At 49.1% G+C, this 26210-nt stretch overlaps 1 protein-coding gene across 4 annotated transcripts in view; it reads right to left on the bottom strand.

Moving 5' to 3' along the window:
* Window positions 1–859: 859 nt before the first annotated feature.
* LOC146821379 (serine/arginine-rich splicing factor 7-like) overlaps window positions 860–26210 on the bottom strand; it is a 278625-nt gene continuing 253274 nt past the window's right edge. For all 4 annotated transcript variants that reach the window (XM_085612317.1, XM_085612319.1, XM_085612318.1 and 1 more), the window contains exon 8: window positions 860–1177. In XM_085612317.1, coding sequence (XP_085468443.1) covers window positions 1141–1177 — 37 coding nt within the window. In that variant the 3' untranslated portion in view covers window positions 860–1140. The remainder of the gene's footprint in view (window positions 1178–26210) is intronic.

Here is a 26210-nt window from a genome sequence, read left to right as displayed (position 1 = left end):
TGACTCTATCGGTACTGCTCAGTCCGATTCTAAAATCTGTTAACCATATTCTGACTATGTATCTTTAAAGTTTGAGGATTCATTGGCAATGCTGAAACCTGTGTTCTATTCCACTCCATAAAATGCAAGATTTTTTTATTTTTAGATTTTTCACATGAGAAACAGTAAAAGCTTGGTAGTCTTACAGAGGACCATGGAATTACACAAGCGTTAGTCTTCGCACAGGTCAATTTGTCTAGACAACATTGAAGGGGGCATAGAAAGATAACACATTTGGTAACAATTATAAATTGCCTGCTTCGAGGTGTGTACAAAGACTCAGGTTGTGCCATAACAAAAATAGTTTGTTGCCACTGAAATCTTAAGAATCTTTGGCTTGTCTCTTGTGGAACCAGGCAGAAATTAATAACTCTTATTCTTTCCTGGACAGTTCAGGCTCCCTCCCCGTTAAAGTGCTTTCAAACCACATGGAAAAAAAACATCAGTGGCTATAACTTTATTTTTGTGAGCTTCAGGTCAACTTCATACTGGCTCTTCCTACTCTCAAAAACCTTGACTAATACACACAAGATACTAATACAAGCCCAGCCACTACACATAATGTTGTATAGTAAATTAATCTAGAGATGATGCAAAATAACTAGTATGTGGGGCATAGGGAGCAGATGGAAGACAAAGTGTGTGGTTGGATAAGTGAACACAGTAGCCCTAATGTCATGCCTTTATGGTCATAAAAGCAGTTTGTGGTCTGGACTGTTCCTGTTATGATGCAGTTCTACAGAGAATCTGAATAACTGTCACATAAGCAATATAGAAAAGGTCCACAAATGTATGCAAGGAAAGTGAAAGGAATGACACGTTTCGCAAAGCTTGAATTTATTATAAAAGATCACTAGAGTTAAGTGGAAGTGCACATTTTAATGTCCAGATACAAAATCCCACATTTAGATGGCAAAACATCACAAAATATGCAACTTGCTAATTATTTTACAAAGCATCTTAATATATTCAAACAACCCAATGGTTAGAGGGCAGAAAATACCTTTCAGGCCCATGAATGTCAAAAACAGACATCACAAAAATCCCTCATATTTATGTAAACAAAAGAACTTTCTTCCAAAGTTGTGGTAACACACAATTTCAGTCATCTCTTGCAGGACTTCCCGATGGTGAACGACTAAAAGGAACAAAGAAATACATTAATAAGAGGAAAAAGATCTACAAATATTCTGAAGTTGTGTCCTTTTGAGTCAACATATTATCCATAAAAAGGTAGACACTTAAGTACAAAAGGCCCCAGATATTTAACATCCTATGACAGTGTTTCCCAACTTGGATTCCGGGGACCCCTGGAAGCCCGCAAAGCCTCCTCAGGGGATCCGTGACTTCCTAGAAAATTAAATAATATTAACAGATTAATAAAGTGTATAAAATAAAGAAGCCGGAGAAGTCAAAAGGTTGAGAACCATTGTCTTATGACACTGTGGGGGAGGGGGGAAAATTATAGCAACCTTAAATGAGCTTTTCCAACACACCCATTGAAAACACTTGTTGTTCTATGCTTAGCCCAGAGAAGTCAAAACGTTGAGAATCACTGTCCTACGACACCCCGGGGTGCTGGAGGGGGGTGAGGAGGCTTGGCATCCGGATGTTCCCGCAACCTTAAATGTACATCCTCAGAACAAATATAATCAAAGGAGAATGGATCACTTGTTGCTGGCACCAGGGTTCAGGTGGCTGTATCCGATATAAGTAAAAAACCCTCAATCACGTAAAATTATGTGTGGGCGGTATATCTTGGTTCTCCGCCTTTAGATACGTGATAGCATCATCATTGGGTTTATTCCATGCATCCTCCAACCCGGAGGGAACCACTGAGTCTTCCAGTAGTGATCAGGGAAAAAAATGATAAAATAAAAAAGTGAGGAGTGCTCAAGTGAAGTGAGTAGTTAAAATGAAGTATTCCTCATGCTGCCTATAAAGAAGTCTTTATTCTGATAGGTGCCGGGGAAGCGTTAAAAAGATCAAGTTGCAGGTAGGACGTGTTATGAATCCTCTGCGATATTAAACGTAGTGAACGGTCGACATGTTTCAGCTCTTGTAATGCCCGGAGGAGGGTCAGGGAGCTTTCTTCAGGACCTCGAGTGCATAAGGTGAATTGAATTTTTTTTTCCCAATTTCATGTAGAAGTTCCAATACCAATTCAGATGGACTTCGTCAGGGGTAATACCTGATGTTTTCCTAGATATCGGTTCGCAGAACGGGGAGGATGGGTGGGTCGGTGAGGAATCTAACTAACTAATGTTTCATACAGATACATCGCTACCGAAGGTAAGTAACTTGTTCATCTGAAAGAAACACGTTAGTTAGATTCCTCACCTTAGAATAGATACCCCAGCAATACCAACCCCGGTGGTGGGTCTGCGAACCAAGATCACACCAGAAAGTCCTGGAGAACAGAACGGCCAAAGAAGCCGTCTCTCCGGACTTGGCTGTCCAGGCAATAATGCTTGGCAAACGTACAGGAAACCAGAGTCAGCACAAGTCGTAGCTGACAAATGCGTATTAACGCTGCCTATATCTACGTACGGAGCTCGTACTGTGGAAAACATCAGGTATTACCCCTGACGAAGTCCATCTGAATTGGTATTGGAACTTCTACATGAAATTGGGAAAAAAAAATTCAATTCACCTTATGCACTCGAGGTCCTGAAGAAAGCTCCCTGACCCTCCTCCGGGCATTACAAGAGCTGAAACATGTCGACCGTTCACTACGTTTAATATCGCAGAGGATTCATAACACGTCCTACCTGCAACTTGATCTTTTTAACGCTTCCCCGGCACCTATCAGAATAAAGACTTTTTTATAGGCAGCATGAGGAATACTTCATTTTAACTACTCACTTCACTTGAGCACTCCTCACTTTTTTATTTTATCATTTTTTTCCCTGATCACTACTGGAAGACTCAGTGGTTCCCTCCGGGTTGGAGGATGCATGGAATAAACCCAATGATGATGCTATCACGTATCTAAAGGCGGAGAACCAAGATATACCGCCCACACATAATTTTACGTGATTGAGGGTTTTTTACCTATATCGGATACAGCCACCTGAACCCTGGTGCCAGCAACAAGTGATCCATTCTCCTTTGATTATATATGACTAGCTGGAAGCCGTTTGGATCACAGCCTCTTCTTTTTTCCCTTTTTTGATTGTATCATCCTCAGAACAATACACCCATCGAAAAAACTTGATGTTCTATGCTTGATTGTATAAAGTTCGTAAAACCTGGTAGCAAGCTAAAACTACATGCAAATAACAGTAGGAAAGATAATACAACTGAGAAGTACACTTGGGAATAAATTACTTTCTCCCCCAGATTTATATATTCTGTTTACCAGACTACATAGTGGAACATATCTTAAACATAGAAAATGGCATCTTAAAAAAAAAATTGTGTATTCATAGGTCTATAATTGTATATTCATAGGTCTTTCCTTCGAATTGTGAACGTGAGGTCCTCTCAAAGAAAGTACTGGAACGCTTGTTCTACAGCATTATAAAATCTAGGTACTTAACTGGTAGAAGCCTGGTTAAAATGGCTGTCCAACTTAAAAGGCACTACCACTCTACAACATATTCAACTTCTGTCACCTCAGTTATTTTTCCACTCAATAATGGAAGTTATATTAAATATGTTGAGGAATCAAGGGGTATAGGGTAGTCCATGTGCATGAAGGACAGGAGTTACTAAGCCAGCTGTAAATATAGTGCATTTTAAGGATTCACTGATTATTAAAATATTAATGGTCTTCATTTGGGAATTGTCTGGAAAACATAACATGTTCTAATCCTTACACAAAAGGACTGTTTCATTGACTCCTAGTTTCTTTTCAGACTCTTTCCTTTGCACCTTGCCACCATTTTAGTTTCAGACAACAAGAATACTAGTCACTTATAGCTTTACAGGGTGGCATGCAGATGTCACAAAGCTGTACACCCTGCCCTTCTCCCCAATATGCGTAATAATTCTGAAAGCCAACTGCAAGTTCCTTTACTTTAAATAACCTACATAGTGGCAAATCGTTTCCACGTCACGTGCTAGAATGTTACACTTCAATTAGAATGGCCATGAACACAAAAGGCACCCAAATTAAGACCTCAGGTGTCAGACGGGTGGGTAGCCCATGAACCTGGATGTAGTGGTTTTCCCAGTTGAGCTAAAAGTCATGTAGGAGGTGCTTCTGTGGAATACAGAGTGTTTGCATTAAGCTTGCTTTACTTTGTGTTTGAAAATCCATTTTATATTTTTCCTAGTCATGCTCCTGTCCTGAATCCTCAATTTGAATTTCAAAGCTAGCTGCTCATCTCGCTGATGCAATGATTTCCCAAAACTTCGCTCCTCCTTTCAAATTCTGTCTATATTGGGTTCAGACTTCTTTTGGAACCAAGTCCATGTTTTGACATTGATGGGGTTCCTACACTCTTTTTTCGCAGCTAGTTAAAATATTGGCGCTCCAGTGAAGTGGGCCCCAAGCATAGGGTCTTAGTTTGGGCACTGCAGGTTTCTTTTGAGTATTAGGAGGACAAAGGTCTCCAGTAGCTGACTCTGCATCTAATAGAGGCAGAATAATTTCAGTTTCTTCCAATTTAAATGGCACATTCAAAATCTTCCCCACAACTTTACTGAGCTAGCCAGTGGAACAGTCTTCTAATTTGAAGAAAAGATACTTACCTATAACTAGAGTTCTCCAACTTTGATGTATTTTCATTGACAGGGGATTCCCAGCCAGTAGACTGGAAACATTATGTGAGTCTATGACACAACTGTGTCCTTATACGTTTGGGTAACACTCTCAATAGCCATAGACCAAAGGTAGACTACTGACCTCATTACGTGACCTGAATTCTGGCGAATGAGGTGAACAGCTCCAACTCCTGAAAGAAAGAGAGCTGATCAGATCTCCACAGCCAGCCAATAATATGTGCAGTGCAAGCCTCATCACCAGGGAGGTGAGATGGTCATGTGAATCTATAAGATACAGAGATTGTAGAGCTGTAATTACTAATAAGTAAATTTCTTCTCCAGCACTGCATCTTTCAGATTCACACACTGGAACAATAGTATAAGCATAATAGTAACAAGCATTCGTTTAGCCAATAGGTCATTCATTTGGGACTCTATAGGTGTTTAGCCATGCAGCACATTAACCTGGGTGCTGTGCCACAGGGGATTGAAGAGCTGTACAATTACAACACACAGGGTCATGCAGTCTGATTCAGGAATACATGCTTGCCTCAGGAAAAGTTTATAGACACATTCAAAGGCTTTTTAAACACAGACAGAAAGACAAGTGTGCTGATGCAAGTCAATAGTACCATGACATTCTTTGTGCAACCGCATCACTAGTCAGGTGAAAACATGTTAGTCACAAGGTCTGCAACTATATGGATAAGGGATTGGGCTTAGTTCCAGTCCATCTGTGGTAAAATGTCATGGAAGTATTCAACTAAACAAATGCATACCTAAATAATACCCAATTGAAAAAAATGTGCTTTTATTAGAATGAACTGTATCCATTACCTTAAGAGTGTTCATGTACTAAAGAACAAGTTACTTACCTTCGGTAACGATGTATCTGTAAGAAACATTAGTTAGTTAGATTCCTCACCTTAGAATATCCCCAGGCGTCAGGCTGGATCTGGAAAGATTTTTCGTTAGCAATACCCTTTGCGCGTCGCTAGGCGTCGTCTGCGGCTCCGCGTCCGTGTCATGTGCCGGAATGAAGTCGGAGTACTTAGACGCCGCCCTCGTGCGCGGACATCAGTTCTTGTACATAGCTTTCTGCACCAGGAGCGCAGAGCCACGCAAGAGACCGACACTAGTGCCAAAAAATTCTCGGGCCCTGAAAGGGATAACCTCAACCCTAGATATCGGTTCGCAGAACGGGGAGGATGGGTGGGTCGGTGAGGAATCTAACTAACTAATGTTTCATACAGATACATCGCTACCGAAGGTAAGTAACTTGTTCATCTGAAAGAAACACGTTAGTTAGATTCCTCACCTTAGAATAGATACCCCAGCAATACCAACCCCGGTGGTGGGTCTGCGAACCAAGATCACACCAGAAAGTCCTGGAGAACAGAACGGCCAAAGAAGCCGTCTCTCCGGACTTGGCTGTCCAGGCAATAATGCTTGGCAAACGTGTGCAGCGAGGCCCACGTTGCTGCCTGACAGATGTCCTGCAAGGGGACTCCCTGACCCAGGGCAGTTGTCGCCGCCGTGGCCCGAATGGAATGGGCCCTCAGCCCTACAGGAGGTTCCTTTTTAGCCAAGGAATAACAAGCTTTGATACACAATACGACCCACCGAGAGATGGTTCGCTTGTGTACCGCCCTCCCTTTCTTAGCGCCCACGTAGCCCACAAAGAGCTGGTCATCCACCCGGAACAGCTTGGTGCTGTCCAAATAAAAGGACAGCACCCATTTTGGGTCCAGACGGTGGAGCCTCTCTTCCTCTTTCGAAGGATGCGGAGGTGGAAAGAAGGTGGGCAACGTGACAGACTGCCCGATGTGGAAGGCAGTCACCACCTTAGAAAGAAAGGAAGGACGAGTCCGGAGAACAACTTTGTCTGGATGGACAGAAAGAAAAGGAGGCTTAGAAGATAGAGCCTGGAGCTCACTCACCCTTCTAGCAGAGGTGATGGCAACCAGGAAAGCAGTCTTAAGAGTGAGAAGACGAAAGGGGCAATTATGAAGTGGCTCAAAGAGAGCGCACATCAGATATGTCAATACCAGGTTCAAATCCCACTGAGGCATTACGAAAGGGACAGGAGGCAACATGTGAGTAATGCCCTTGAAGAAGCGAGAAACAACAGGGGATTTGAAAAGAGAAGGCTGATCAGGAAGCCGTAAGAAAGCAGAGATAGCTGAAAGATAACCTTTAAGAGTGCCCAGAGCAGAGCCCTGCTGGGCCATGGAAAGAAGAAAGAGGGGAACCTCAGAAAGAGGGGCGGAAAGGGGATCCACAGCCTTTGCTGTACACCATGCCACAAATTTGTTCCACCTGCAGGCGTATACCGATTTTGTGGAGGGACGCCTGGCTGCCAGAATCACATCGCAGACTTCAGGAGGCAAGTCAAATGGCATCAACTGTCGCCGCTCAATCTCCACGCATGGAGGTGGAAACTGGACAGGTTCGGGTGGAGGACCGTCCCCTGCTGCTGCGACAGAAGGTCCTCCCGAAGAGGCAGTCGTATTGGGGGATCGATCGACAGACTAAGTAGCTCGGGATACCAGTACCTTCGTGCCCAATCCAGAGCCACCAAGATGACTTGGCCCGGTCGCGCCTGATCTTCTTCAGCACTCTGGGCAGAAGTGGTATAGGCGGAAAGGCGTACAACAGACCGCAACTCCACTCGTGACGAAAGGCGTCCCCGAGCGAGTGCCGCCTTGGAAACTCCAACGCGCAGAACTGCTGACATTGCGCGTTCTCTTCGGTGGCGAATAGATCTAACCAAGGCTCTCCCCACTGCCGAAAGATGCCTTGCGCCACGTCCGAGTTGAGACGCCATTCGTGATCCATCATGCACCGGAGGCTGAGTTCGTCTGCTCTGGGGTTCAGACGGCCCGCCAGATGTCTAACCACCAGGGTGATGCCCTGATGTTCCAGCCATGTCCAGAGGCACAGAGCCTCCTGACAAAGGGTCCACGACCCCACCCCGCCCTGTTTGTTGCAATACCACATGGCAGTGGTGTTGTCCGTGAACACCTGCACTACACTTCCCCGGACAACGGGAAGGAATGCCTTCAGTGCAAGTCAGATCGCTCTCAGCTCCAAAAGGCTGATATGAAGCAGAGACTCCGCCGGAGACCAGAGTCCTCTGATCTCCGCCTCCCCCATGTGGCCCCCCCATCCCAGGAGGGACGCATCTGTCACTACTAGGTGCTCCGGTTGGGGTAGGGAGAGGGATCTGCCACTGACCCAATCACGGTCCGTGAGCCACCACTGCAACTGTCTTGCAGTGCCCTCTGAGATCAAGACATGGTCGGATAGGTTGCCCCGATACTGGGTCCACTGAAACTTCAGGTCCCACTGCAGAGCCCGCATTCGCCACCTGGCGTGATGCACTAACAGGATGCAGGAGGCCATCAGCCCCAGAAGCCGCAGCACCAACCTGACCGAAACCCGGGATAGAGGCCGAAAGATGGGAAGCAGAGCCTGAATATCCCAGACTCGCTGTTCTGGAGGATAAGCTCGGAACTGCGCCGAGTCCAGAACTGCCCCGATAATTTGGGAGGGACTCAGATGCAACTTCGGCACATTGATGGAGAACCCCAGCAAATGCAGGAGGTCGGCCATAGTCTGGAGGTGGGAGACGACTTGCTGGGGCGAGCCCGCCTTCAACAACCAGTTGTCGAGATAGGGGAAGACTGGAACCCCTGATCAGCGCAGATGAGCTGCGACCACCGCCATCACTTTCGTGAACACCCGAGGGGCACTGGTGAGGCCGAAGGGGAGCACGGTAAACTGAAAATGCTCCTGACCCACCGTGAACCGCAGGTAACACCGGTGGGCCAGGCAGGACGGGGATGTGGAAATAAGCGTCCTGCAAGTCCAACGCTACCATCCAGTCTCCAGGGTCTAGGGCAGCCAGAACCTGAGCTAAGGTGAGCATCTTGAACCACTCCTTCCGGAGGAAGGCGTTGATGCTCCTGAGGTCCAAGATAGGGCGTAGGCCCCCTTTGCCCTTCTTGGGAACCAGAAAGTAGTGAGAATAACAACCACAGCCTACTTCTGGACCAGGAACGCGCTCGACGGCCACTTTGGCCAAGAGGACCGCAACTTCCTCCTGCGCACTGTCCGCTTTGTCCCCAAAGAGGCGACTGCCATCAAAGGACATGTCCATGAGGGTGCTCTGGACATCCCCGGAAAAAGTTGTGGACCACAGCCAGGCGTGACGACGAAGCGCCACTGTAGACGACATTGCCCTGCCTAGCGAGTCCGTCGTGTCCAAACCACATTGGATAGCATACCGCGCTGTATCCCGCCCCTCGGCAAGAGCCTGGGCGAGCTGCGTCCGGGCCTCCTCCGGACACAGGGGCGGCACGTTCTCCACCGTATCCCACAGAGAGTCCAAGAGACAAGCGGTGTTAATAGACCGCAGCCCTAAACTAAGTGAGGAGAACAGCTTTTTACCAAACTGCTCCAGTCTCTTGGATTCCCGATCCGGGGGAGCGGACGGGAAGGAGGTCTGGGAAGTAGAGGCCTGGATAACCAGGCTCTCAGGCGTGGGGTGTTGGGACAGGAAACTGGGGTCGCCCGGTGCAGGGCGGTGGCGCCGGGCCACATTCTGGTCAACAGGAGGTACTGTGGAGGGCTTGGACCAGATGCCCTTCAGAACGTCCATCAGTGCTTCACTAAACGGCAGCAGAGGCTCTGAGGAGCTTGTTGACGGTTGGAGCACTTCAGTGAGGAGGTTAGTCTTCACGCCCACAGTAGGGAGCTCCAGCCCAAGGGCTTCGGCCGCCTTACGCAACGCCACAGAAAAGGTAGCACCTTCCTCCGAAGCCACAGTCGGAGGAGAGATGAAGCCAGTGTCAGGGGCGGTATCAAGGCCACTGGCATCCCCCAGCTCATCTGCCCAGTCCTGTGATAACTGACCCTGGCGGGTCAGAGGGTCATCAGACCCCTCCCAGTCGCCACCGTCATCCGATTCCGGTAAACAGGTGGAATGATCGGAGCCGGGCGGAAGATGAAATGGTCACCCATCGGCATCGGATGCGGTGCCGGGCGGCGCCGCACCGGCGTCGGGCCCGGGACTGAACTGGGGAACGGCGTCATCCGGAGACAGCGCCGGGGGTTGGCACCAGTGTCGGCGACAGCGGAGGAGGAGTCGTGAGGTCGACCGGCACCGACTGAGATCCAGGCCTGGATCCTGCGGGCACCTGCGGCGTCGGGACCGAAGTCGACGACGGCGCCGGAGCCGCCGGCTCGCTAGGCCTCCCAGTCGAGCCCGCGGGGCCCGAAGGCGTGCAGGCAGGCGTCAACGGCGGAGCCAGGCCCCTCATGGCCGAGAGGAAGGCACTGATCTCTGCCGTTGTCGCATCAGTCCCAGGGACCGGCGGGTATGGGGACGGACGCGGCTCCTGCGACTCCGATGGAGCCGCGGGGGTGGTACCACCTTGACCCTCGACCAAGTCGCGCGAGGGGAGTCCGAAGTGCGATGTCGTCTCTTGGACTTCTTACTATGCTTCGACTTACCCGAAGACTTGGAACCCGACGAGCGGTGATGATGGCTGCGGCTCCGCGACCGGTCCCTCGACCTCGACCGTGACCAGCGCGGAGCCGAGTGCCGGAGCTCGAGAAGCTTGCGGGACCGCTCCCGCCAAGCCTTCGAGGTCAAGGCCCGGCAGTCGAGGCACGACTCCGCATCGTGGTCGGCCCCAAGGCAGTAAAGGCACAGGTGGTGGTGGTCCGTTACCGACATTAGTCGGTGACAGGAGTCACAGGCTTTGAAACCAGGCATCCTACCGGCACCAGTATCGAGTCGACGAGAGTAGACAAAAGAGTCCAAAAAGTTTAGTCAAAAAGTGACTAAAAGGGTAAGCTCTTCCCGGATCGGCGCTGTCTGGCGCGGAAAAAAGAAGAACTGACGTCCGCGCGCGAGGGCGGCGTCTAAGTACTCCGACGACGTCATTCCGGCACACGACGCCGACGAAGGACGCGGAGCCGCAGACGACGCCTAGCGACGCGCAATGGGTATTGCTGACGAAAAATCTTTCCGGATCCATCCTGACGTCTGGGGATATTCTAAGGTGAGGAATCTAACTAACGTGTTTCTTTCAGATTCACAAATATATACAGCCGTTTTTAAGCCTGTGCATCAAAATTGTAACTAAGAACATCATATGTATGGGGACAGGTATGGCATGTCGAGACTGAATCCCAAAGAGACTTCATGCCTTAAGGTAGTGAACTAAATGTGTGGGAAGAAACAAGTTACTTACCTGTAGTTATAGTTCTCCAGTATTGGAATCTTTCATAGATTCACATGCTTGTATCCTTCCCAGTCGTTGAGATGGGAGTCCCCGGTATTATAAAAATAATTGTCCTATAGTCATGAACATAAGCCTCTAGGCCTTAAAATCTTTTGAAACATATCACTGTCCTTTACTAAAAAAGGACCAAACTTGAGACTTAACCAATCAGAAGAGACTACCCTGTAGAACCTTCCTGAGAGAAGCTCCAGTCCCTCAGATTTTCTAAGCACAAGTGCACATAGATAGAAAAAACTGAGATAAGTAAGTGAGCCTTCTCCAGGGGAGGTGGGCGGGTCGCATGTGAATCTATGAAAGATTCTAATACTGGGGAACTATAGTTACAGATAAGTAACTTGTTTCTTACTCCAGTATTGGAACTTCCATAGATTCAAATGCTTGAATCAGAGTAGCTATCAGTGAGTAACACATTTTCGTGCCATATACCACTACAGCAAAGGCATGCATGACAGCTTTATCTGAATAAATTAATATACTCTTATAAATGCCTAAGCAAAACCGTCCAAAGTATTACTTTGTGCCATGAACTACTGAAAATGTGGGACAGTACAGGATGGTGGGAAGGAACCAAAGAAGAAGGCTCACCTTATTCAAAGAGATGTCTGAGAACCGCTTGCCCCACTGCCGCATTTCGCTTATTCTCAGCATCCAAGAAGTAATGCCTGGTGAATGTGTGCGAACAGTGCTGTTGATGTGGACATCGCCCTTGTAGCGTGGGCACGGAGTCTCGACGTCAGAGGATGGCCCACTTGTTGATGACAGAATACAACTGCACTTGAAATCCATCTGGAAATGCTCTGTTTAGTAATAGGGAAACCTTCTCTAGGTGCACTGTACGCAATCAGGAGTGGATTTGACTTGTAAAATGACTTTGCCCTGTCCAAATAAAAGTTTAGGCACCTTTTAACATCTAGAGTGCAGAGCACGCTCCGCTGCTGTCTGCGGATTTGGGAAGAATACTTTCAGAACAATTGGTTCGTTAAGATGGAAATCTGAAGGAACCTTAGGGATGAATTTAGGGTTCATTCGTAGAATAACTTTGTCTTGTTTAAATTGCAAGAAAGGTTCTTGAGTAGTGAACGCCTGAAGTTCTACAACTCTCCTCGCTGATGTGAGAGCTAGGAGTAGAGCCACTTTCTAGGATAGGAACCATGTCCGTCTTGTGAATAGGCTCAAATGGGTGTTTAATTAGTTGACTGAGCACCGTATTTAGTTGCCATGTAGGAGGAGGTGCCTTTACTGGAGTGAACACCCTCAAAAGCCCCTTGAGAAACTGTTTTACTAGTCTGCAGGACCACAGAGATGGAGCATCAGCTGATCTGTGGAAACTGGAAATGGCAGCTAAATGAACTTTAATCGATGCATGGGCCAAACCTGAGCGAGCCAAGAGAAGTAGATAGGGTAAAACTTCTTCAGGAGGTGAATGGAGAGGATTGACTTTAGACGATGTGCACCACGTGCAGGATCCCTTCCATTTAAGCGAGTAAGTCCTGTAAGTGCTGTCTGCTCTTGCTTTAGCCAGCACCTGTCTGCACTCCTGTGGGATCTTTAGGTATTGAAATTCTCGGAACTCAGGAGCCAGGCTGACAATTTTAGAGAACTGGGGTTCGGATGGCACACTGGTCTGTGGTTCATTGTCAAGAGAGATAGAAATGAAATGAGGTAGATCGGAGAGTTGATTTAAAGTAGGTGAAGTTCTGTGTACCAGTGCTGGCGAGGATAGGCTGAAGCTATCAGAATGATCTTGCAGGGTTCCGCCTTTATCTTTTTTAGCGTGCGCGGAATGAGAGGAATGGGGGGGGAACCATAAGCAAATACGCCGGATCAAACTATTGAAAAGGCATTCCCCCATGGACCCTGATGGTGGCGCCAATTTGCGTAGTACTGGCATTTCACATTCTCTTGAGTTGCGAACAGATCTATGTTTGGCTTGCCCCATTGGGAGAAAATGTTGTTTAGAGAGTGCTGGTCCAGTTCCCACTCGTGACAAGTGGTCTTTAGTCTGCTTAAGTAGTCCGCAATTACATTTTATTTTCCTGGGACGTACTCCGCTGATATATGCACTTTGTGATGAATCGCCCAGCGCCATACGAGTTGAGCTTCCTGAGAGAGCAGGAGAGACCTTGTTCCTCCCTGTTTGTTGAGGTAGTGTATTGTTGTGGTGTTGTTCGTCCTGACTAGCATCAATGTGTTTTGTATCTTTGGCAGGAAAGCTTGGAGCGCTAGGTAAACTGCTCTTACCTAGAGAAGATTGATATGAAGACCACTGTGGGAATGCGGCCATCTTCCGCTGACCTGCAAGTCTTGCAGAAAAGCTCCCCAGCCCTCTAGAGATGCATCCGTTGTAATCACAAGTAGGAGCAGTCTGCTATAGGAAAGGCATACCCTGTGATAATTGGTGAGGTTGAGTCCACCAGTCCAGGCCACAATCATGAGAGGAGTGACTCGAATCAGGTCGTCCAATGAGCCCTCTATCGGCAACCATTGCTAGTTTAAAGCTTCCTGAAGAGGACGCATCTCGAGACGACAATGAGTTATGAGGGGGATACAAGAAGACATTATTCCCAGGAGAGATTTGAAAAGGCGTACGGAAATTAACCCTTCTTTTTCGGACCCTCTTTGCCAAGGACATTAACCTTTGTCTCTCCAGAGTAGGATAGGCCTTGTTCTCCACTGGGTCCAGGATAGCTCCTAGAAACACCAGTTGACGGGATGGTTGCGGAATCGACTTTTCTACATTTAAAGGGACGCCAAATTTCTTGAAGCGTTGTAGACAGGCCTTGGTGGATGCTTTTGCTGCTTCGAAGTTGGGGGCTGTGAGAGGCCAGTCATCCAGGTATGGGAAAATTTGATGATGTTGTCTTGGAAATGCTGCGACTGGTGCTAAACAGTTTGTGAAAATGCGGGGAGCAGACTTTAGTCCAAAAGGTAAGACGTGGAACGAGAAATGACAGTTGGCCACTGCGAACGTTAGATACTTTGTGTGCTTTTGGCGTATAGGTATATGAAAATAAGCATCCTGGAGGTCGAGGGACGCCATGTAATCGTTTCTGTTCAGGAGGTAAAGCATATCTTGAATAGAAATCATACAGAACAATTGTTTTTTGAGGAACTTGTTTAAGTTTTGCAAATCCAAGATCAGTCTCCAATTTTTTTGCTTCTTTCGAATCAAGAAGAACAGGGAGTAGAAACCCTTCCCCTCTCTGCTTGAGGGGAACATGTTCTATTGCCCCTTTCTGTAGGTTGTTGGTGACTTCCATCTTTAAGAGATGCAGATGCTTTTGGAAGCGAGGCAGAGGAGGAGTTGTTGGAGGGATCTCTATAGATTCCAAGGAGTGGCCGAATTGGATTAGGTTTAGGACCCATTGGTCCAAAGTTATGTGCCACTACTGTTGTAAATAACAGGATATTTTGCCGCCCACCGGAGATGGAATAGGTGGGATAGAGGCCGACAGTTTGGAGAGGTCATTGGCGTCGACCAGTCTCCTTACCCTGTCGTCCTGATTTTCCTCTAACCGGAGCCTTGTTGTAGGCTGCCGCAGGTGGCTGGCAGCTGGTATACTAGGGTCTGTATTGTTGTGTGGTCGTAGGATATGCTGAATATCGAGATTGTTGGTATCCTGCTCTGTAAGACTGGTAACCTCTTCCTTGTGAGCCAGGAAAAGGAGTCTTTTGGGATTGTTAAGTCCCTAAAGAATTAGCCGTGTCTGTCTTTTTTGATAGATTGTAAAGCTTCATCAACGTGGCTGCCAAATAAATCCCCACCATTATAAGGAAGGTCAAGAATCTTTGTCTGTACCTCCGGCCTGAATGTGGTGGCTTTGAGCCAGCCTTGACGCATCAAGACAGTTGCTCCTGCTAGCTGCCTGAAACCAGTGGAGGCTACATCCATCAAGCAGTCTATCACTTCAGAGGCAGATCGTTCGTCCTCAAGAAGAATTCTCTTAGCTTCATCCTTGCCATCTGGTGGAACTTTGTCCAAAAATGGTGCCAAGACCGACCACATCTGCCTGTTATAACAGCCCAGCAGAGCCAGAGAATTCGCTGTCCTAACCATCAGAGCTGACATTGCTGAAAATTGCTTTGCAATGTTATCAAGCTTTCTTCCTTCTTTATCAGGGGAGTTTCGCAGCGCTGCTTGCGAGATCACAGAATCTGCTTTTGGGTGACATATTAAGCAAGCTGGAGTATCATCCGGAGCTTAATATTTTTTGTCCAGTCTCGGCAACACGGGTGGAACAGTTGCTGGATTCTGCATTATTCTCAGCCCCTCCTTCCATATGCAATCAATAATGGGCAAAGATCTTACAGACTTCCTGTCGTTGTTAGTAGAATCAACTCAGGAGATGATTTTCTGTAAGGCTCTTTAAAGTCATGCAGAAAACAGTCCTGCTGATGCATAGGCATAAGTAAATCAAACTGCTTAGCCGCTCTCTCCAGAAGGTTGTGAAAACCCCCTATATCTTCCATGATGAATCCGCTTGTGGGGGAGATGGAGAACCAGGAGTGGGAATGATGTAGGAATCCTAGTCATCCTGTTGAATCTCTCCTTCTCTCTCTTCTTCCTCATCAGAGCAGGTCAACTGATGGGCAGGAGTAATTTGGGTAGTAGGCCGAAACCTAGGAGACTGTTTGAGAAGAGGGGAGCGAACCTGTATTTGTGAGTAAACAGGTGGAGAAGGGGGAGGAGGCAGAGCCTGTTGGAAGCTCCGCTCTGGCCGAAATCTCCTCTTATAGTCCGCCAGCATAAATTGCAGGTCTGTCATAAAACATGAAGGGAGGTACATCATCTCCTGCTGAGGATATTGCTGCTCCTGTTGGTTATATTGCTGTTGAGGATGGCAATATTGGCGTCCATAACCATCATCTTCATCAGAATCGTCCTGATATTTAACATGAGGGTCCGATGGGCTCAAGGCTGCTCCCAAAAGACTATCATCTTCGGATACCTCGTCCTCCTCTTCTGAGAGCTGAGATGGCAACAGAGCCTGCACCTGACTAGGCGAAGTTACAGCTGGAGTTAACTGTAATTTAGAAATTTTATGTTTCTCCTTCCACTGTCGACAAGCCCGTCGACGATTGTATCACGGTCGGAATTGCCGTCATCGACGAAGGCTGCTTCTCTTGCTCTGACAACAGAATTGTCGCCGTCGACGGCACACTGGCGGAGACAGGGACTTTTGTTGACGGTGATGCCGATGACACTTCCGCCGTGGACGCGGTTTCTCTCGTGGACGCAGTAGTTAACGAGGTCTCCGTCCACTGGATCGTCAATGGGATCTGGGTCGTCGACGGGTGGGTCGTCGTCAGAAGTTGACCTCTCGACGAGGAAGAATTTGAGGACACGATTTGCCTCGTCGATGATAAAGGTACGTTACTCATCGATGATGTCGTCGACGAGGAGATCAACGCTGTGGATACAGTCACAGTGTTGACTGAAGAGACTGTCGTCGTTACTAGAATCACCTCAGGAGATGATTTTCTCGTCGATGGTGGCGTCGTTGACGAGCTGCTCAACGGCGGAGCTGAAGTAGGTTTTTTGAAGGTATGCTTCAGTTTCATAGGTGGTGTTGGAGGTTCTGAAGCTGGTTTCTTGATACTTAAGGCCTTCCTTTCTGCATGAGAAGCTTTGAAGGTATATCCAGTCTGTTTGAGTGGGCTCAACAGACTTTTTTAGGTGGCTGTGACGATGAGCCAGCAGGGTCAACCAAAGGTCGTTTCTGAGGTGTTCTTGAGGAAGATTTAGAAGATGTATCACTCTCCTCATCAGAGACCACAGTGTCCCTGTCTTTAAGCCTCTGAAGCCACAGGAGAAGCCTTCCTTCTCGGTCTTTAAGAGGTTTTGTAGAAAAGGTGTGACATACCTTGCACTCCTTAGGTTTGTGGTCAGGGTACAGGCAGTATAAGCAGTCCTTGTGCTTATCAATATGCAGCCTTTTCTTCCTGCAAGTTCCACAGGCTCTGACCAGACCTTTTTTAGGTGTCTCTGACATGGTGGACGTCAGTTTGAATCACCTTAAAGATCCAATGAGTTGGTAGTAAGCTGAAAGAGTGTAAACACTCCAAATCTTGAGAAAATGAAGAAAACTGAGCAGAGCTCAGTGGAGACTCCCTTGGCACGAGGTGCGGTAGAAAATCTGAGTAATTGGAGCATCTCTCAGGAAGGTTCCACAGGGTGGTCTCTCCTGATTAGTTAAGTTTTGTCCTTTTTTGCTAAAGGACAGTGTTTTTTTATAAAAAGATTTTAAGGCCTAGAGTCTTATGTTCAGGTCTATAGAACAATTATTTTTATAATACCTGGGACTCCCATCTCGACGACGGGGAACGATTCAAGCATGTGAATCTATGAAAGTTCCAATACTGGAGTAATGTACTTGTGTGTTTGCAAGCGCACGTTTCATCTCATTCTGAATGCCATGCAGAGAACAAAAATGCACAGGATACAGTGCATGCATGCCAACTTGTGTAAATATGAAAGAGGTAGATTTAGTAAAAATAAACAGGAGAATTTATTTCACCATAAAGTGCATTGAAGGGGAGATAATTTTTGGTAGGAGAAAGCATAATAAAGTAGCTTTTAGCTTTAAAAATGGGGATCTACCGTCTGAAGCCGGTCTCTTGGCATGTATAAGAGTGTTGATGATGTGCAAGATGGGTAAAGGATGTTGATTTGTCAGAATTCGTTCAGAATGCAGGTAAAAGCAAGCTGTGGCAAAGGGGCTTGCGAACATGAACTTCTTTCCAATGTATTACCAATTCGAAGTGTAAATTGGGTACTGCAAGCATCTGCAAAATCCTCTAGGCCGGCCCCTTAACATGACGGACAACCCGACAAGCCAATGCCTGAACAGAGCTCACCCAAACAAGACAAAGGTTACAAAGGGCTAGGGTAAAGCCCTTTTCTGTATGTACTGGAAGGGGTGTGCACTTGGGTCTCCTGTGCTAGTACGAGGTCAATTATTTAAGTGTTTAGAGCCAGACCAAAATTACAGTACTAACTCTAGTATCAGATACAACAGCAGGAACGAGTCCAGATCAGAAAAACAATGTGTTCGGGCTGCTAAACAAAAAAAAATTAGTAGCTCTGTTTTCTCCCAGTTCATCCCAGGAGAAAATCAAATAATATGTCTATTTAAGGAATGGAAGGGTACTTGAGATACAATAATGGGTATATTTATATTTTATCAACAAGCTATAAATTAGCTCAAATTACAAAACTAGCATGTTACACTAATTTCTTAAACACGTGCCCATTTTGTTTTTTAATTCACGTAAGGTGGTTGAACACACACACACACACAGGCATACTATATTACAACAGTATACCAAACATTGAAACATTTTACATTTTATTGTGTATGAGATGAGCAAGACATTTTGCATGAAATTCCTCTGCATGTGACTTTCATACTTTTTTACAGGTGAGTAAAAGCTGAATCAACCCTCAGGAAACATGGTTTGTTTTATGTCAGATTACCGCCCTTGTGTTAGGCAAGGCTACAGCGTATGCAGGAACGGAGAAAGAACTACCTAGACATTTCTCCAAGGATACAATTTCAAAATAGAGGCGCCGCCCGCCCGCGAGTCTGAAGTGGTCACTTCAGCGCTCCACAGCACATGGCGCAGTTTATTCTGTTTGACCAGATTTACCAGCAGGAGAGCAGAGAGTAAGCAGCAGTGGTTTTCGTCAGCTCAGAGAACTGCGACAGTAAGTGTATGGAAACAAAACTTGGCTCTTTCGCTACAGTCAGTGTCTGTCTTGTTTATATTTTGTGAAGCATTCAAGAAGCTGGTCGCCTCTACTCCTTGTACACCCTGTTTCAAGTGATGCTCAGGCCGTTGAGGGAGAGCTGTCTGCAGGCATCTCCGACGGGATTCTTTGGGAATATGAGTGTAGGTAAGCAGCTCTAGCAAGAGGTGCCTGTGAGAAATTGGCCTGATGTATGATGTCACTAGTTCTAGTGTACACCTTATATCAGTCCAAACAACCCTTATGGTGATTGGTTGTAAAGTCAACCTTATAGACCAGCTATCCTAGTGGTAGCATGGACAAGAGCAGTCTTAGGCTAAACTCTGAATGGTATGTGAAGCCAGCTGTTATACCATTTGTAACCCCTTGAATACCAAATGAAAGGACACCACAACAGATATATGTAGGAGAGTAGGGTCTGCTTTCTATGTTCACCCCCACTTTTTGCTTTTGCTTTACTGGTTTTCGACTTAGATGTGGCTGTGGGCCTGCTAATCGGACCCACAGCCCTGCTGTTCTCTCTCTAAATTGATACTATGTACTTTAGGTGCATAACCCATTTGGATAGGATCACCTTATTGGCCCCTGTACAGTGTACCCTAGGTACCCAGGGCATAGGTGTACCCTAGGCCTACCAGGGGCTGCAGCATGTATTATGCCACCCCTGGCCTGGCCTTCCATTATGACACAACTGGCTGATCACTCAGCTGGGGCAAGGTCGTGTAATCACCCCTTGCTTAGGTGTAGTATTCCTATACCTAACTTACATATAGACACATGTGTACCTATCAGCCACTCCTATGGCAGGCCTTAACAATCCTGGAGGCAGAGTGCTTGGTAACATGTGAGATGGTGCTCTAGCATGAGCTGAGCCTGTCTGCAGCTTTCGGAACCATGTCCTTATAGCTGTTCTATGATATAGCCTACCATATACTCTTAAAGTGCCTTATAATCTTAAACGGTTATGGTAACTATGGTTTGGCTTTATCAAAACATGTCGTGTAAGGTGTCTAACACTTTGGAATAATACCCCCATCCCATTTCTGGGGATGAGGATATTATCCCTCCCTTCTACAGGGAGAAGACATGTTGTAACCTACTTACCCGGTTAAAGTTAACCAGAGCCCCAGCATCACAAAATGGATGCTGCTGCCACAGACACGAGTCTGACCTCCTGCTGCTGGGAGTGATCCCGGCAAGGGAGGCTTGGACAATAGGTTTCCTGCCTTGGGAGGTGCGAGCACCACCCCAGACAGGCCTTAGTGTATTGGGGCAGGGAGGGATGAATAGAATGAGACATGCCTGGGGCACACAAGGTGTCCCGTGCATAGTCCAGTTCAAACCGGTGCTGGGGCACTCCAGCCCCAGTCCTGGCGCGAAACTGGACAAAGGGAAGGGGGTGTAACCACCCCCCTCCCAGGTCCCACCCATAAGGCGTGACCTAGCAGGTAACCCAGCCCCCCAGATTTGGAGAAGAGTGGTAGCTGGGCCCCAGGAAATTAGATTATCCTGAACCTGCAACTTGAACAGAAACTCTGGACCTTCGACATTCGATGAAAGAAGAAGACTGAAGAATCTCCCTTGTGGCCAAGGAGTGGCTACCCTGTGCAAACAGGCACCATCAAGAGACTACCCTTTGCTTTGCTGAAGTTCTACGAGGGACCAACTGCAGAGCCCGACCAGAGCCTTGACTTCCAGACTTCTCCGACCCTGATCCACATCCACAGCCGAGCTGAGATCTGTGGAGGCGACGAGAGACGTGGGACCGGCTACCTGGGAAAAGTGGCTAGTATCTTCCAGCGCAGCTTCTGAGGTACCCTTGAAGTTGTGCACCGGTGATTGAGAAGCCCCAACCCCAAGCACCATCTGCACCGAAGATCAGCCCCCCACACTCCACGAGTCCTGCGTGGGGCCCTTCTGCATTTTCCTGCTTGCCGCGTCTGTCCGGTTGCTTGCCTGTTGGCTAGTGGCCTTTGTGACGACGCTCCCTGAAATCTTCACTGCTGGTTTGGCTCCTCCAGACTGGCTCCCGCTTCCCTGCAAAAGAGAAGCACCCCAGACCTTCCTGGTCTGCACCAGAAGCAAGTCCTCCGTTCTTCGTGGGTTCCGCTTGTCAAGGCTTGGTGAGTCCTAGTTCGACGCCGCTGACAGCAAGAGCCTTTGTGGGACAGCTCGCCTCCTGGTCCTGGTCGTCCTCGACGTCTCCTGGTCCCCGTGGCTGCAGCGACAAGCTTCACCTTCACCTGCAATCTTCACGACATCGCCTGGTTCCTTCCTGGTTCCACGTGGTCACTGGCTAGTGACCTTGACTCTGTCCCTTCTGCTTGCAGGTATCCTCTCTTCTTGATCCCAGCCTTGGGATCCACCGGACACTCTTCACTGACTGCCTGTCAGCAACTTTCCTTCAGGCATCCATAGAAGTCCACGACGAAACCCGACGCAAGTTCACACCTATGCACCCGCAGCCTGTGGGCTAGGTAACTTTGGTACTTCGGTGCTCACAAGGGTATTGACTATCCTAGGGTCTAGTTTCCCAGTCTCGACTTTCTAGCTATACCAGAAGTGTCCTAAAACTGTTTATTTCTAACTGCTAGTGATTCTATTGACTTTTACGCATTACGCGTGAGTGTTTCCACTCTGCACCTGAATCCCGAGGGCCTCCCACTTCCTAACTGTTGCTAGTGTAGTGTAGCCCCAGCGATTCCCTAGGCCTAGGCCTATCCTAATTCCGTGACAGTGGTCCTTATACCACTTACTTAGTATATGGTTTGCGTGGCCCCTAGGGCCTAACTGTATTACTTACCCGTGTGACTTAATGTATGCTTAAATAAGACTGTGTTGTACTTACCTCTAATCTCATAAAGAGTGCTGAGGGTTTGACTAGAATAAATACACTTTATTTTATATATATATCTGTTGTGGTGTCCTTTCATTTGGTATTCAAGGGATTATATATGGTATCACAGCTGGCTTCACATGCCATTCAGAGTTTAGCCTAAGACTGCTCTTGTCCATGCTACCACTAGGATAGCTGGTCTATAAGGTTGACTTTACAACCAATCACCATAAGGGTTGTTTGGACTGATGAACAAGTTACTTACCTTCGGTAACGATGTATCTGTAAGAAACATTAGTTAGTTAGATTCCTCACCTTAGAATATCCCCAGGCGTCAGACTGGATCCGGAAGATTTTTCGTCAGCAATACCCCTTGCGCGTCGCTAGGCGTCGTCTGCGGCTCCGCGTCCGTCGTCGGGCGCCGGGATGACGTCGTCGGAGTACTTAGACGCCGCCCTCGCGCGCTGACGTCAGTTCTTGTACATAGCCTTCCGCGCCAGGAACGCAGAGCCATGCAAAGACCGACACTGGTGCCAAAAAGAAAATCTAGGGGCCTGAAAAGGATAACCTTAACCCTAGATGTCAGTTCGCAGAACGGGGAGGATGGGTGGGTCGGTGAGGAATCTAACTAACTAATGTTTCTTACAGATACATCGTTACCGAAGGTAAGTAACTTGTTCATCTGAAAGAAACACGTTAGTTAGATTCCTCACCTTAGAATAGATACCCAAGCAATACCATCCCCGGTGGTGGGTCTGCGAACCAAGATCACACCAGAAAGTCCTGGAGGACAGAACGGCCAAAGAAGCCATCCCTCCGGACTTGGCTGTCAAGGCAATAATGCCTGGCAAACGTGTGTAGCGAAGCCCACGTCGCCGCCTGACAGATGTCCTGCAAAGGGACTCCCCGTCCCAAGGCAGTAGTAGCCGCCGTGGCCCGAGTAGAATGGGCGCGCAGCCCAACAGGAGGGTCCTTTTTAGCCAAGGAATAGCAAATTTTTATACACAAAACGACCCACCGAGAGATGGTCCGTTTGTGCACAGCTTTCCCCTTCTTAGCGCCCACGTACCCAACAAAAAGCTGGTCGTCCACCCGGAACTGTTTAGTGCGGTCCAGATAAAAGGAGAGCGCACGTTTTGGGTCCAGACGGTGGAGCCTCTCTTCCTCTTTGGAAGGATGCGGAGGCGGAAAGAAGGTGGGCAAGGTGACAGACTGCCCAAGGTGAAATGGAGTCACCACTTTAGGAAGAAAGGAAGGACGAGGCCGAAGGACAACCTTGTCCGGATGAACAGACAGAAAAGGAGGCTTTGAAGATAAAGCCTGGAGCTCACTCACCCGTCTAGCCGAGGTGATGGCTACCAGAAAAGCAGTCTTAAGAGTCAGAAGACGAAGGGGACAATTGTGAAGAGGCTCGAAGGGAGCGCACATCAAGAATGTCAAGACCAGATTCAAGTCCCACTGAGGCATTACAAAAGGGACAGGAGGGAACGTGTGTGTAATGCCTTTGAGAAAGCGTGTAACCACAGGGGACTTGAAAAGAGAAGGCTGATCAGGAAGCCGCAAGAAGGCGGAGATGGCAGCAAGATAACCTTTCAGGGTGCCCAGGGCAGATCCCTGCCGGGCCAGAGAAAGAAGAAAGAGGAGAACCTCAGAAAGAGGGGCGGAAAGGGGATCCACAGCCTTTGCTGTGCACCATGCCACAAATTTGTTCCACCGGCAGGCGTATACCGACTTTGTGGAGGGACGCCTGGCTGCCAGAATGATATCACAGACTTCAGGAGGCAAGTCAAATGGCATCAACTGCCGACGCTCAATCTCCACGCATGGAGGTGGAGGCTGGACAGGTTCGGGTGGAGGACCGTCCCCTGCTGCTGCGACAGAAGATCCTCCCGAAGGGGCAGACGTATCGGGGGATCGGTCAACATACTGAGTAGCTCGGGATACCAGTATCTTCGTGCCCAATCCGGAGCCACCAAGATGACTTGGGCCCGGTCGTGCCTGATCTTCTTCAGCACTCTGGGCAGAAGTGGTATAGGCGGAAAGGCGTACAACAGACCGCAACTCCACTCGTGACGAAAAGCGTCGCCGAGCGAGTGCCGCCTTGGAAATTCCAACGCGCAGAACTGCTGACATTGCGCGTTCTCTTCGGTGGCGAATAGATCTAACCAAGGCTCTCCCCACTGCTGAAAGAGACCTTGCGCCACTTCGGAGTTCAGACGCCATTCGTGATCCATCATGCACCGGCGGCTGAGTTCGTCTGCTCTGGCGTTCAGAGAGCCCGCCAGATGTTGAACCACTAGGGTGACGCCCTGGTGTTCCAGCCATGTCCAGAGGCGCAGAGCCTCCTGACAAAGGGTCCACGACCCCACCCCGCCCTGTTTGTTGCAATACCACATGGCGGTGGTGTTGTCCCTGAACACCTGCACGACACTTCCCCTGACAGAGGGAAGGAAGGCTTTCAGTGCAAGCCGGATCGCTCTCAACTCCAACAGGTTGATGTGGAGACGAGACTCCGCCGGAGACCAGAGGCCTCTGATCTCCGCCTCTCCCATATGGCCACCCCATCCCAGGAGGGACGCATCCGTCACTACGACATGCTCCGGTTGGGGAAGGGAGAGGCTCTTGCCCTTGACCCATTCGCGGTCCGTGAGCCACCACTGCAACTGCTGTGCAGTGCCCTCCGAGATCAAGACATGGTCGGACAGGTTGCCGTGATGCTGGGCCCACTGAAACTTCAGGTCCCACTGCAGAGCCCGCATGCGCCGCCTGGCGTGATGCACTAATAGGATGCAGGAGGCCATCAGCCCCAGAAGCCGCAACACTAGCCTGACCGAAACCCGGGATAGAGGCCGAAAGATGGGAATCAGGGCCTGTATATCCCGGACCCGCTGTTCCGGTGGATGGACCCGGAACTGCGCCGAATCGAGAACCGCCCCGATGAAGAGGAGCTTCTGAGAGGGACTCAGGTGTGACTTCGGCACGTTGATGGAAAACCCCAGCAAATGCAGGAGATCCGCCGTAGTCTGGAGGTGGGAGACGACTGCCTGGGGCGAGCCCGCCTTCAACAACCAGTCGTCGAGATAGGGGAAGACTGGAACCCCTGATCTGCGCAGATGAGCTGCGACCACCGCCATCACTTTCGTGAACACCCGAGGGGCACTGGTGAGGCCGAAGGGGAGCACGGTAAACTGAAAGTGCTCTTGGCCCACCGTGAACCGCAGGTAACGCCGGTGGGCCGGCAGGACGGGGATGTGGAAATATGCGTCCTGCAAGTCCAACGCTACCATCCAGTTTCCGGGGTCTAGGGCAGCTAGAACCTGAGCCAACGTTAGCATCTTGAACCTTTCCTTTCGGAGGAAGGCATTGACGTTCCGGAGGTCCAAGATAGGGCGTAGGCCCCCCTTGCCCTTCTTGGGAACCAGAAAGTAGTGGGAATAACAACCACGACCTACTTCCGGACTCGGAACGCGCTCGATGGCCCCCTTGGCCAAGAGGGCCGAAACTTCCTCGCGGAGAAGATTCAAATGATCCCCCGAGATACGGTGGTGCTGCGGTGGCATGGCTGGAGGGGTCGTCTCGAAGGGGAGGGAGTAGCCCCTTCGGACGATTTGCAGCACCCACCTGTCCGATGTTATGGACCGCCAGTGGAGCAAGTGTTGGCGAACTCTGCCGCCCACCGGCGTGGGATGGGCCTGAAAGCTCGGACTAGGAGGGCTTTGAGGCGGATGCTGCCGGGGTGGAAGTGGGCTGACCACGTCGGCCTCCATTTCCGCCACGGCGGAAACCACGTCCGCGACCACGCGCAGGTTGGTTCTGCGGCTGGTGGCTTTGCGGACGTGAGGAGGCGCCCCTTCCTTGGCCACGAAAGGGGCGAAAGGCGGAGTTGTGCGCCCGCGGAGCCGAGAGGCCCAAGGACTTGGCCGTAGCCCGGGAGTCCTTAAAGCGGTTCAGCGCACTGTCCGCCTTCTCACCAAACAGGCGAGTGCCATCAAAGGGCATGTCCATGAGGGTGTTCTGGACATCCCCGGAAAATGACGTGGACCGCATCCAGGCGTGGCGGCGGAGCGCCACCGTGGTGGAAATCGCCCGACCCAGCGAGTCCGTGGTGTCAAGCCCACATCGTATGGCGTGCCGTGCTGCATCCCTCCCATCGGCCAAAGCCTGGTTAAGACGCGTCCGGACCTCCTCCGGACACAGGGGCAGCACGTCCTCCACCGTATCCCACAGGGAATGGGAATAACGGTCCAAGAGACAGGCGGTATTCAAGGACCGCAGGCCCAAACTAAGGGACGAGAACAGTTTCTTGCCAAACTGCTCGAGCCTCTTGGAATCCCGGTCCGGCGGAGCGGTCGGGAAGGAGGATTGGGAGGTAGAGGCCTGGATAACCAGACTCTCGAGGGTGGGGTGTTGGGACAGGAAACTGGGGTCGCCCGGAGCAGGGCGGTGGCGCCTGGCAACGTTCCTATCCACAGGAGGAACTGTGGAGGGCTTGGACCAGGTGCCCTGCAGAACGTCAGTGAGGGCCTCATTGAACGGCAGCAGAGGCTCAGTGGAGCTTGCT

Source organism: Triturus cristatus, chromosome 6 (assembly GCF_964204655.1).
Source record: "Triturus cristatus chromosome 6, aTriCri1.1, whole genome shotgun sequence".
In the NCBI taxonomy this organism is placed as follows: Eukaryota; Metazoa; Chordata; class Amphibia; order Caudata; family Salamandridae; genus Triturus; species Triturus cristatus.
Note: the sequence above shows the minus strand (reverse complement) of the source record. Positions and strands in the feature narration are given on the sequence as shown.